The 12,119-nt window shown below is 39.8% G+C and overlaps 1 protein-coding gene across 8 annotated transcripts in view; it reads right to left on the bottom strand.

Annotated features, from left to right (window-relative positions):
* add1.S (adducin 1 S homeolog) overlaps nt 1–12,119 on the bottom strand; it is a 72,896-nt gene that overhangs the window by 29,284 nt on the left and 31,493 nt on the right. For 6 of the 8 annotated variants that reach the window (XM_041573430.1, XM_041573424.1, XM_041573423.1 and 3 more), the window contains exons 6-10: nt 11,594–11,743; nt 8,544–8,687; nt 8,360–8,458; nt 7,997–8,170; nt 6,223–6,567 (exon numbers count right to left, since the gene is read on the bottom strand). In XM_041573430.1, coding sequence (XP_041429364.1) covers nt 6,223–6,567; nt 7,997–8,170; nt 8,360–8,458; nt 8,544–8,687; nt 11,594–11,743 — 912 coding nt within the window. 8 annotated transcript variants of the gene reach the window in all.

Raw genomic sequence — 12,119 nt, 5'->3', positions numbered from 1 at the left:
TAAGAAACTTTTTTAAATACAATCAATTAAATATTCTGCATTATTTCGGAAATAATCTTTCACTATTCCTTGCTCAACGTCTGTTTCTCTTCATTCTCTCTTCATGCAGCAGTTGGGTGTCAGATATTAATTGACAGTTAGATCCAATACATTATAGGGGGGCTCCTTTTGCCTAGAAGATGTATTAGAGCTCACTCTATTAAATCACCAGACATCATGTCTCTCTACATGCAGGATTTGTGCAAAAGGCAGTTATTTTGTTAGATTTTGTTTGTACTGGAATCAGTTATTTGAGTGAGCTCTTATACATCTACAAGGAAAGGAAGCCTCCCTACAAGATATATTGGATCTAACTGTCAATGACTATCTGACACCCAACTGCTGCATGAAGAGAGAATGAAGAGAAACTGATGCTGAGAGAGGAATAGTGAACATAAACTTGATTTAAAAAATGATGCAGAATATTTAATTATTTGTATTAAGAAAGTTTCTTATTTCAGTATGAGGAAGCTTATATTAAATTTTCATTTTTTCGCGATAGTTCCCCTTTAATAATGGGGAGGTCAGAGGGAAAAAAAAATCAAAGGGCAGAGTAAGCAGCAGCAGCGGTTTGCAGCAAGAAGTTGTTTTATTCCATCAGTGGAATCATCTCCCAGCAGCAGTTGCTGTCAAGCTTTCTGTAGTGGAACGGAGCATTAAAACAAATGGGGAGACCAGAAGCAATGATTCATTCCCTCCGTTATCATGGGAGCTTCCCAAGGTGATGTACATGGACGGAGTCATATTAAGCACAAGGGGAAAGAGACCAATGCAAAATGGATTATGGAGCCATGGTAATACTCACGTTACAGTCTTCAGAAAAATATTACTGGGCTCTAATTTTTGTGTTTGTGTAAAAAGACAAACAATAAGCAAATCTGGGTACTTTCAGATATAGATTTCTTACAAGCCACCAGCTACTTGATTACATTGAAGAAGCCTGACCAAGCTTATGTGCTGTAAATGCTGTAAATGTGGATTTGGCGTATCCATAGAATATGGACATACTGTATGTGTCTCAGAATGCAAATAATATTGTACAGGAGGAAGCCTAAGGACAGGGTGAGAAACATGGGCAAATATCAAGCGAGACACATACATAAACCAAAGGTTTAAAGGAATTGTTCATTATAAAAATAAAAACGGGGTAAATAGATAGTCTGTGCAAAATAAAAAATGTTTGTAATATAGTTAGTTAGCCAAAAATGTAATGTATAAAGGCTGGAGTGACTGGATGTGTAACATAATAGCCAGAACACTACTTCCTGCTTTTCAGCTCTCTTGGTTTTCACTGATTGGTTACCAGGCAGTCACCAATCATTGACTTGAGGAGGGGCACATGGGTCATAACTGTTGCTTTTGAATCTGAGCTGAATGCTGAGGATCAATTGCAAACTTACTAAACAGTTATGTCCCATGTGGCCCCCCTTATAGTCGCTGACTAACTCTTAGTTCGAGAGCTGAAAAGCAGGAAGCAGTGTTCTGTTAGACATCCAGTCACTCCAGCCTTTATAAATGACAGTTTTGGCTAACCAACTATATTAGAAACAGGTTTTATTTTGTACAGCCTATTTACCCAGTTTTTATTTTTACACTGAACTGTTCCTTTAAAGGGGAAGGAAACCTAGTCGGCGCAAAATCCCTCCCCCCCTCCCGTGTGTTGCCCACCCTCCCTCCTCCCCCCTGGCCTACCTGGGCAAATGCCCCTAACTTGTTACTTACCCTTCTGCGCAGGTCCAGTCCAGGGAGTTCACAGACGACATCTTCTTCCACGCGATCTTCTTCCTGCTTTGAACGGCGTTTTGGCGCATGCGCAGTAGGCGCATTTCACCGGTACGCATCTACTGCGCATGCGCCAAAAGTCACGAAGTACTTTTGGCGCATGCGCAGTAGATCGTACCGGCGAAATGCTCCTACTGCGCATGCGCCAAAACGCCGTTCAAAGCAGGAAGAAGATCGTGTGGAAGAAGATGTCGTCTGTGAACTCCCTGGACTGGACCTGCGCAGAAGGGTAAGTAACAAGTTAGGGGCATTTGAAGAGAGAGAATCAGGGGAAACAGATGGTGGGCGAGGAACAGTGAAGATGAACTTCGTTATCTCAGAAACAATACAGAATTTTTAAATGGTTATATTTAGAAAACGTCTTAATGGCGTATGCTGAAGCTTATCACATTTTTGTGATAGTTCCCCCTTTAAACATTCTAAATTGCTAAATTCTGTGCAGGATAAGACTGAGGCTGGAGGTAACGAGCGATCATCAACAATGCCACACTAATACCATCATGCATTGCAAGATACTTTTACATGTGCCTCTGTAGGGAAGCTTTACCACAATGGATGCCCCACAATGTCCCCATGACTTCTTATGCAGGATTATTGCACTTGGCTGAATAAAAAGAATCCTGGGGATCCCCAGGGGGTGTATTATCATTCAAGCCTTGCCTTATCCTTTAACAAAGATGATTTTCCCCCCATTCTTTCTAGCATGCGGATCTCCACTAACTCAGCTAAAAAGATATTGCTGGTATCACCCATACTCACATCATCCTTTCAGAAGAAATATTCCTGTTCTGATAGCAAATGTGATAAATATTCACAAACCTCATACACAAGGGTATGTTCAAGGGTGAGCATACATATCTAATGTCTGCACCAAAATACAATGCAGTTATCATCACTGTATATTGCAGCACTTAAAGGGGAACTATCACAAAAATGAAAATTTAATATAAGCTACAATTAATTAAATATTCTGGATTGTTTCTGAAATAATCGAGTTTACATTCACAATTTCTTTCTCAGCATCTGTTTCTCTTCATTCTGTCTTCATGCAGCAGTTGGGTGTCAGATATTCATTGCAGTTAGATCCAATATATCTTATAGATGGGCTCCTTTCCTAGCAGATGTATTAGAGCTCACTCAAATAACTGATTCCAGTAAAAACAAAATCTAACAAAATAACAGCCTTTTGCACAAATCCTGCATGTAGAGAGACGTGATGTCTGGTGATTTTAATAGAGTGAGCTCTAATACATCTTCTAGGCAAAACGAGCCCCCCTATAAGATATATTGGCTCTAACTGTCAATGAATATCTGACACCCAACTGCTGCATGAAGACAGAATGAAGAGAAACAGATGCTGAGAGAGGAGTAGTGAACATAAACTTGATTATTTCAGAAACAGTGCAGAATATTTAATTTATTGTATTTAGAAAGTTACTAGTTAAAATTTTCCTTTTTGCGAAAGTTCTCCTTTAACATCCTCCAATTTGCGTCTGTAAGTTACCCACCCACTTACATTGTAAACTTTACAGGACAGGGACCTTGTTCTGCTCGTCTCTTTAAGCATTAATCTTTAATATAACTATTCTTTGTATTTATTATTGCAATGACCCATGTTTGTTCTATTGTAGTAATGTTCTACTGTACAGTTCTGCTTACAAACGTAGTCCTATATAAACAAAAATATGCATATATATTCATAATACAGAACAGCACACAAAAGACAAAGTGCTTTCCCTATAAAAACACTGTACCCTAAGGTGATATTCGCTCCACAGTTTTTTTTACATTTCCAATATTTTAAATAGTAGGTACATGTCTTCAACCCTTAAGGCAATGCTTAAGCAACAGCACTCATTATAATTGGCAATTTGTTTGTGTTATAGTTAATAGAGAAAACAATTCACAGCTTCATTTGGCAACAAATTATCCTGTTCGTATGAATATTTTAGGGGCATAAAACAATATTCTAACTGTATAAACTGAGCATAGGAAGACAAAGTAGAATAATGGGTATATTCAAGATATCTAGATAAGCAGCAATTACTGGAACAGACAAAGATTAATTATTACTCAATAATGCAGGATTTGAAATGCTTTTTTATGTGTTTATAACTATCAACAGTGAGAAAGAAGTCCATCTACCCTCAGCCAGAACAAGAGTCGATTAAGGACACCGAGTAAACAGGGCTTAAATGAAATAAGCTCCAGCCCAATGGAGGTACTAAATTGATTTCAAGGAAAAACTAAACATACTTTTTAATTTGCATCAAGCCTATATATTTTTAAACTGCCAAGAAATGTGTAAAAGCATATTATAGAAGTCTTAAAGGAGAAGGAAACCCAGTCGGCGCAAAAACCCTCCCCCCTCCCGCGTGTTGCCCACCCTCCCTCCTCCCCCCTGGCCTACCTGTCGCGCTGGGCAAATGCCCCTAACTTGTTACTTACCCTTCTGTGCAGGTCCAGTCCACGGATTTCACAGACGACATCTTCTTCCACGCGATCTTCTTCCTGCTTTGACCAGCGTTTTGGCGCATGCACAGTAGGAGCATTTCGCCGGTACGGATCTACTGCGCATGCACCAAAAGTCACAAAGTTTTCCGATTCGTGACTTTTGGCGCATGTGCAGTAGATCGTACCGACGAAATGCTCCTACTGCGCATGCGCCGGTCAAAGCAGGAAGAAGATCGCGTGGAAGAAGATAGCGTGGGTGAACTCCGTAGACTGGACCTGCGCAGAAGGGTAAGTAACAAGTTAGCGGGACAGGTAGGCCAGGGGGGGGGGAGGGAGATGGGCAACACACGGAAGGAGGGGGTGGGTTCTTTTGCGCCGACTAGGTTTCCTTCTCCTTTAAAGCAGACCATATGTGCCATATATATTCTATGGACCACAAATGTGGTGCAGATTTTACACCAGAAGGAAATATAGTAAAAAAGTGAAACATTTTTATGGCATCCCACAAAGCAGATGCTTTGCAAGTTACGCTACCTTTTATGGGTGATGAATTTTCCAGTGTTATAAAATGAAGCTTCTACTACAGCAACAAATAGCTCAAAGCACACAGTTCTCGCACTATAAACTGCACGTAAGACATCAGTATTGTCTAACAAATTACAGATGCAGCACCTTATCTACTGGAGGATAACATCTAAGGAAAACATGCAGTAAAAGAATAGGGAGAATACATTTCTAGGTCAAGACCTATTTGGCTCAGGTTGAAAATAGGTGCATAATTATTGCCCCTTTAAAGGAGAAGGAAAGCTATTGAAGCAGTTTATTGCCATTAGATTAGCCACAATAGTGCAAGCTATAACACTATATTTATTCTGCAGAATGCTTTACCATACCTGAGTAAATAGCTCTAGAAGCTCTCTGTTTGTGTAGGATAGCAGCTGCCATATTAGCTTGGTGTGACATCACTTCCTGCCCGAGTCTCTAGCTGCTCACTCATAGCTCTGGGCTCAGATTACAGCAGGGAGGGAGGAGGCAAAAGGGATGGGAAGAGGAACAAACTGAGCATGCTCAAGCCCAAGCCCTGGAGGTTTAAGCTGAAAACTGGAAGTCTGATACAGAAGCCCATGAGTACACAATAGAAGGAAAGAAATGTGGTGTTTCTTTTGATAGAGGAGTCAGAGCAGCATTACTTTGAGAGTTACTGGTGTATTTATATAGACCTTTCTGATAAAGCTTACTTAAGTGTAGCCTTTCCTTCTCCTTTAAAGAAATTCCTCACTTTCATACATGTGCCGTAACTAGTACTGCACATATACACAGCTCCACCTGTATGCTGCTAAATAAGAAATGCTTTAACCACTCCTCCATCCTCACCTTTACGCAAGAAACAAAACACAAAAGCAGAATCTATCAGTTAGTGCCAGCTGAGAGTCTGAGCTGTACTTTAGTCATGCCGCACCCAAATTGTACCGTTGTCATTAATGGCCATCTACTGGCATGCAACAATTCATGCATAAGGAAACTGACTTAAAAAGCTTAAAGGCTTTGGGAAGTTGAATTGCATACATAGCAAGGAAAAATAATCAGCATTAGAAAAGCAAGCTGCTTAAGTACTAACATACAGGTTATTGTTATTAGAGATCTAAAGGAGCTGCAGTATATTCTAGAGGGGAAGAAATCTTTTAGGAATAGGTTATATTAGCAAATTGTTAGTATTTCTATGCACAGAAAGTGCTGTAACTAGCCTTAGGCTTAAGCAGCTTCAAGGAGAATAGAATCATTTTTTCTACAGATTTTCTAGTGTAGAAAAAAATAAAACAGAAGCCATTTAGGGGTTAGCAAAAGCGAAGATCACAGACAGAAATTGTAAAACTTTCCCAAAGCCTTCAAGTGCCAGTCACCTGTGGTTGCTCTATATCAACTATGAACAGTAAGGTAGGCACAGACCAAGCAGTTGGTTATACAGCTTGGCACGCAGACACCGGACGAGAGAGACTGCAGCAAGGGTTTCACGTGATCGTGTGTAATGTTCGTCCACACCTTAGTCTTCGACTTTGGGCTGCCACCGTTCTGCCCATCTTCTGATGTATCATCTGCTCTACCAGAGTTCAGCCACTTTGTCTTCTCACGCTGCTGTTTCTGAAAACTGTGTCTGAGTGGTGAACAAGTGCCTGAGCCTCCGTCATTTCCTAAGGAGTATCCAGTAACACTTGCGGGTATTTCTACGTCACTGTACTTCTTGGCCTTCTCTCGCAGCGCTGGACAGCGGTAGGGATAACCAGTTCTGTAGCCCTATGGAAACAGCATGTAAGGTGTAAACATTACTTATATACAGAGTGTGCTGGTGACTAATCATTAAACCACAGAAAAGTTATATAGCATGGTCTTCTTTATATACCTAGCCAATCAAAAGTGATATATACCTAGCCAATCAAAAGTGATATATACCTAGCCAATCAAAAGTGACAACACATTGTGGGGGGTTATTACACAGAAAAATTCCTTCTGGAAAAGTACCCATCTTATGAAACCAATTGTATGACCACTGAATTTTAACATTTCTTACATGGGCTTTTCTTACCCTTATATGGATGTTTGGGATAAATTTTAAAGGGATACTGTCATGGGGGGAAAAAAAATTCAAAACACATCAGTTAATAGTGCTGCTCAAGCAGAATTCTGCACTGAAATCAGTTTCTCAAAAGAGCAAACTGATTTTTTTTATATTTAATTTTGAAACCGGACATAGGGCTAGACATATTGTCAGTTTCCAAGCTGCCCCAAGTCATGTGACTTGTGCTCTAAACTTCAGTCACTCTTTACTGCAAGTTTGAGTGATATCACCACCTCCCTTCCCCCTCCCCAGAAGCCTAACAACAGAACAATGGGACGGTAAAATCCAAGAGACACATTCAGTTACATTGAGTAGGAGAAACAACAGTCTGCCAGAAAGCAGTTCCAGCCTAAGGGCAAGGACACACGTGCGGATTCAAGCCGCGGTTGTTTTTAAAAAGCCGACCGATGCGTAAATATGCTATCGGTTTCAAGTTTACACAATGGCACAATACGCTAGCGTTTTTACACATCGGTAGACTTTTTAAAAAACTCGCCGTGGACCACAGCCTGCCCTAAAGCAGTTCCACCCTAAAGTGCTGGCTCTTTGTGAAAGCAATTGACCAGTCAAAATGACCTAAGATGGCGCCTACACACCGATATTACGACTAAAAAAATACACTTGCTGGTTTAGGAATGAAAATAAATATTGTAGAGTGAATTATTTGTAGGGATGCACCAAATCCAGGATTCGGCCCGGATGCTGCCTTTTTCAGCAGGATTTGGCCGAATCCTTCTGCCCAGCCGAACCAAATCCTAATTTGCATATGCAAATGAGGGGGAAATCGCGTGACTTTCTGTCACAACAAGGAAGTAAAAAATGTATTCCACTTCCCACTCTAACTTTCATATGCAAATTAGGATTAGGTTCGGCCTAATCCAAAATAGTGGATTCGGTGCATTCCTAATTATTTGCAGTGTAAACAGTTTAATTTACAAATAAAAACTACATTATAAAAATCCTAACAGAATCCCTTTAAGCATAGATGTTTAACACGGAGAACCTTTAAAAGCCATGTTGGATTTACGATGTAGACGTACCAGATGTAGAAGTAATTTTTTATTAGGGATACCCTAAGGTCACTGTTAATCAAAAGAAAAATCTTACCAAGTTATCCAGCATACGCATGAGTGCCTCAAATTCCTGCTCCCCAACAAGCCACTTTGGATGCAGTCCACTTCCTTCCCCACTTGGAGCTTCTGGTGAACGGGATTTTTTATATTTTCCAGGGTCTAATAGTACCAAATTGTCTGGGCCTCCTGCACTGGCTAGTGTGCGTACCTGAAATATTTAACACCATCATGGAACAACTACAGTTTTATTTTATATACATAGTACAAATCACATATGTGCTTTTACAGGTACAAATCTTACAAATACAGTAAAGTAGCATATTTTCAAGAAGCAAACTCAAATAGAAGTCTGCTCATCCCCCATTCACTATAGACATTCATGCAAGATATAAATTACCTGAATTTCACAAGCAGCCATCAGATTGTGTATATAATAAAATGCCTCTTCTACAGTTTCACCCATCGTCACCAAACCATGATTTCGTAGAATAAGCACCTACATGGAAAGAAAGCATAGTGCTAGAAGACAACACTATTAACTCTAAGATAAAATACAGAAAAATACAAGAAGAAATACTCACTTTGCTTTTTGGTCCCAAGTTTTTCTGAATTAGTACCTTTTCTTCTTCATCTACCAAAATGCCATGGTAGTCATGATAAGCTACTTCACCCAACGATAGTGCTTCTGGAGAAAGTGGCAACAGTCCACATTTCATTGCAGAGACCTATACAAATGTCACAACAATTATCTTAAGAAACCGGCTGGAATTAAAGGCAAGTATGTATTCAAGCATGTATTGAATGGGGGGGGGTATATATCAACGGTCGAGGTTTTTTTTGATTTTTTTTTTTACCTTGAATGAACTCTAATGACCTCAAAACTCGAATTGTATCTTATTTAAGAAAAAACTCGAATGTCTAAAACTCGAACAAATATTACCGATCTGAAAACTCAAATCAAATTTGAACGAAATTCGAACCTTGATTTTTTGTGCGTCTGTTTTTTTTCGACGTGCAACATTTTTTTCCCCCATTGGAGTCTATAGGGCATCATTTTTGCTGCGAAACTTTACAAAAATTTGACTCATTGCTACAATCAACATCTTCAAATAGTTCAACGGACCCCTGCCATTTACTTCTACAGTACCTTGACAGGTTTAAAGGAGAAGGAAAGCTACTGAAGCAGTTTATTGCCAATAGATTAGCCACAATAGTGCAAGCTAGAACACTGTATTTATTCTACAGAATGCTTTACCATACCTGAGTAAACAGCTCTAGAAGCTCTCTCTGTTTGTTTAGGATAGCAGCTGCCATATTAGCTTGGTGTGACATCACTTCCTGTCTGAGTCTCTCCCTGCTCACTCATAGCGCTAGGCTCAGCTTACAGCAGGGAGGGGAGGAGGGATAGAGGAGCAAACTGAGCATGCTCAAGCCCTAGTGATACAGAAGCCCATGAGTACACAATAGAAGGAAAGAAATGCTGTGTTTCTTTTGACAGAGGACTCAGAGCAGCATTACTTTGAGGATTTACTGGTGTATTTATATAGACCTTTCTTAGCCTTTCCTTCTCCTTTAAGTGTTGTATTTTTGGATTCCATCGATTTCCAGGGTCGAGGTATAATAAATCTCAAATAATTTGAGTTTTTATTTTTAACCCGAAAATGTGTTTTGCCCACCCCCCAAAAAAATTAGTATATTTGAATTTTCTTGATCTTTACTAAATCTGCCCCTAAAAGTTGTATTGCACTTAACTTTGACATAGAAACAAAAAGACCATCTGGTCTAACTAATAAATTACTGGTGTTTAAAATTTCCCACAATCATCCCAGGCACATCTAAATTCCCACACTAAATTAGTCTCCAGCACATCTGCTGGAAGGCTGTTGTGTATGTATAAAAGGGTTTACTCGTGTTAACCTTTCCAGTTTTCTTCAATCCAACTTCATGGTTACAAGACACTCGTATTGTGGGAAGCGGTAAAGAGGATTTTGAAAGAGAAAAAACAGCACAAACTAATGGGATCTGAAAAAATTCTACAAAGCTTCGGTAAAAACCACAAAACAAAAAGAAAAAAAGAATACAACTTATATTACTAGATCTCAGTTAGCCAAAAAAATTCCAAGCAACAATCCCAAACTATAAAGGGAAGTTTGAGAACAAATTTGAAAAACATGTAAACTCACTGAATGAAATCTGATTGGCTCTTGTTGGCTCCACCAACTTTTTGTAACCTTTAACCTTAATCCTCCAGTGACCAACTGTGAAAAGTTTGGGACCCTGGCGTTAATAATGTGAGAATGGCAGCAGGTTCAACTCACCCAATGAAAATTAATGGGTGAAATCGGATTGGCTGTTCATAGCTCTGCCCACTTTGGGGCATCCAACAAATATTTCCTTTTAATTCAGTTTGACCCCATGACTGTGTGATTCAAGTTCGGTTAGTGTGGCCTGAAAGCTGTAAAAGTGGCAGCAATTTAAATTTCCCCATTCAAAGTCAATGCTGTTAGCTCCTCCCACTTTTGGGCATTCAACCAATATCGCCTTTTCATTTGGGTTGACCCCATGACTATGTTATTCAAGTTTGGCAAGTGTGACTTCAGAGCTCTAACATCTAACATTTAAATTTCCCCATTGAAAGTCAATGGGCGAAATTTGAATGGCTGTTATTAGCTCCTCACACTTTCGGGCATCCAACAAATGACGTTGTTTAATTCGGGGTGACCCCACGACTAAGCGATTTAAGTTTGGCGAGTGCAACTTCAAAAAAGGAAAAAAGTCAGCAGTTTGAAAATCTTATTAAACAATACCAAAAGCATTAAAGGACCAGTAACAAAACAAATTTTTTTAAAATTTGTTTCTACTTAACGGAAAAAAAAACCACCAAGATACTTTAACTTTAAATTCACAAAGTCTTTATTAAAAAATAACTTACAGATTCTCCGCTTGCACTCCTCTTCAGAAACGGCAGCAGGGCGATAATCCATCGTGTGGCGCTCGATTTCTCCATCCTGGCCATCTCCTATAGATGGCAGGGAGGAGAAATCGAGCACCGCACGATGGATTGCCCTGTCGCCGCTTCTGAAGAGGGGCACAAGCGGCGAATCGGTAAGTTATTTCTTAATAAAAACGTTGCGAATTTAAAGTTAAAAGTTTCTTGGTGGGTTTTTTTCGTTAAGTAGAAACAATTTTTTTCTTATGTTACTGGTCCTTTAAGGACTTAAACCCCTCGATGCTTAATTAAAGTCTAAGCATCTGGAGGGTTTAAGTCCTAAATGCGTTTTAGTGTTGTTTAATATAGTTTATATAATTAGACACCCCAGATTCTTATAGTATTTATTCACCAATAGAGATTCAACATGTTAATCTTCCCACTCAAAGTCAATGGATAAATTGGGGTGTTCGGATTGCCAACCCAAGCAACCCGATCTGTTAAAGGACAAAGAAGTGCGGAGAGTTTGGGTGTTGTGAGAAGCGCTTAGAAAATGGGGGCGCTAAGAAGAAGTGGAAAAATAAGATGAAGTCGATGGTTTTCTCAAACCAACATAATGATACAAAAAACACAACACCATGTACATCTTAGACAGAGACATGGATACACCACAAAAAAACCTAACAAAAGCTCAATACTCACTGCTGCCCCAGCTGGAGTATGTATATGTACAATACATTTTACATCTGGTCGTGCAGCGTAAATTGCGGAGTGCAATGTAAATCCAGCTTTATTTACTCCCAGGTTTGTGCTGCCACGATCTACCAACTCCCCTTGCAGATTGATCTTCACCTACATGGTAACGGAAAAATATATAACATGTATTTAAAGGGATTGTTTTTTTAGTTCAGTTGGTTTCAGACAGTTCACCAGAAAGTAAGACTTTTTCCAGTTCATTTATATTTTATATCTGTGTTTATCTAATATTGAAGTGTAAAGTTTCATTTTTCACCTTCTAAAGCAGCTCTGGGAAGGGGGAGGTCGCAGATCTTTAACGAAGGGGTCCCCAACCGCCGGGCCGCGGATACTCCTGCACGAGGCGTGCCGAATTGGACGCCAGTGCGCCAAAACTTGCTGCCGACCCCTGCCCACTCCTGCACTGGGACGTTGAGCACAGCCCACAAAAACGAGGCGTGCTGAATTGAACGCCGGCGCATCCAAACTTGCT

The sequence above is a fragment of the Xenopus laevis genome, chromosome 1S (assembly GCF_017654675.1).
Source record: "Xenopus laevis strain J_2021 chromosome 1S, Xenopus_laevis_v10.1, whole genome shotgun sequence".
Classification (NCBI taxonomy): domain Eukaryota; kingdom Metazoa; phylum Chordata; class Amphibia; order Anura; family Pipidae; genus Xenopus; species Xenopus laevis.
The sequence above is the reverse complement of the archived record's forward strand: the minus strand, read 5'-3'. Positions and strand labels throughout refer to the sequence as shown.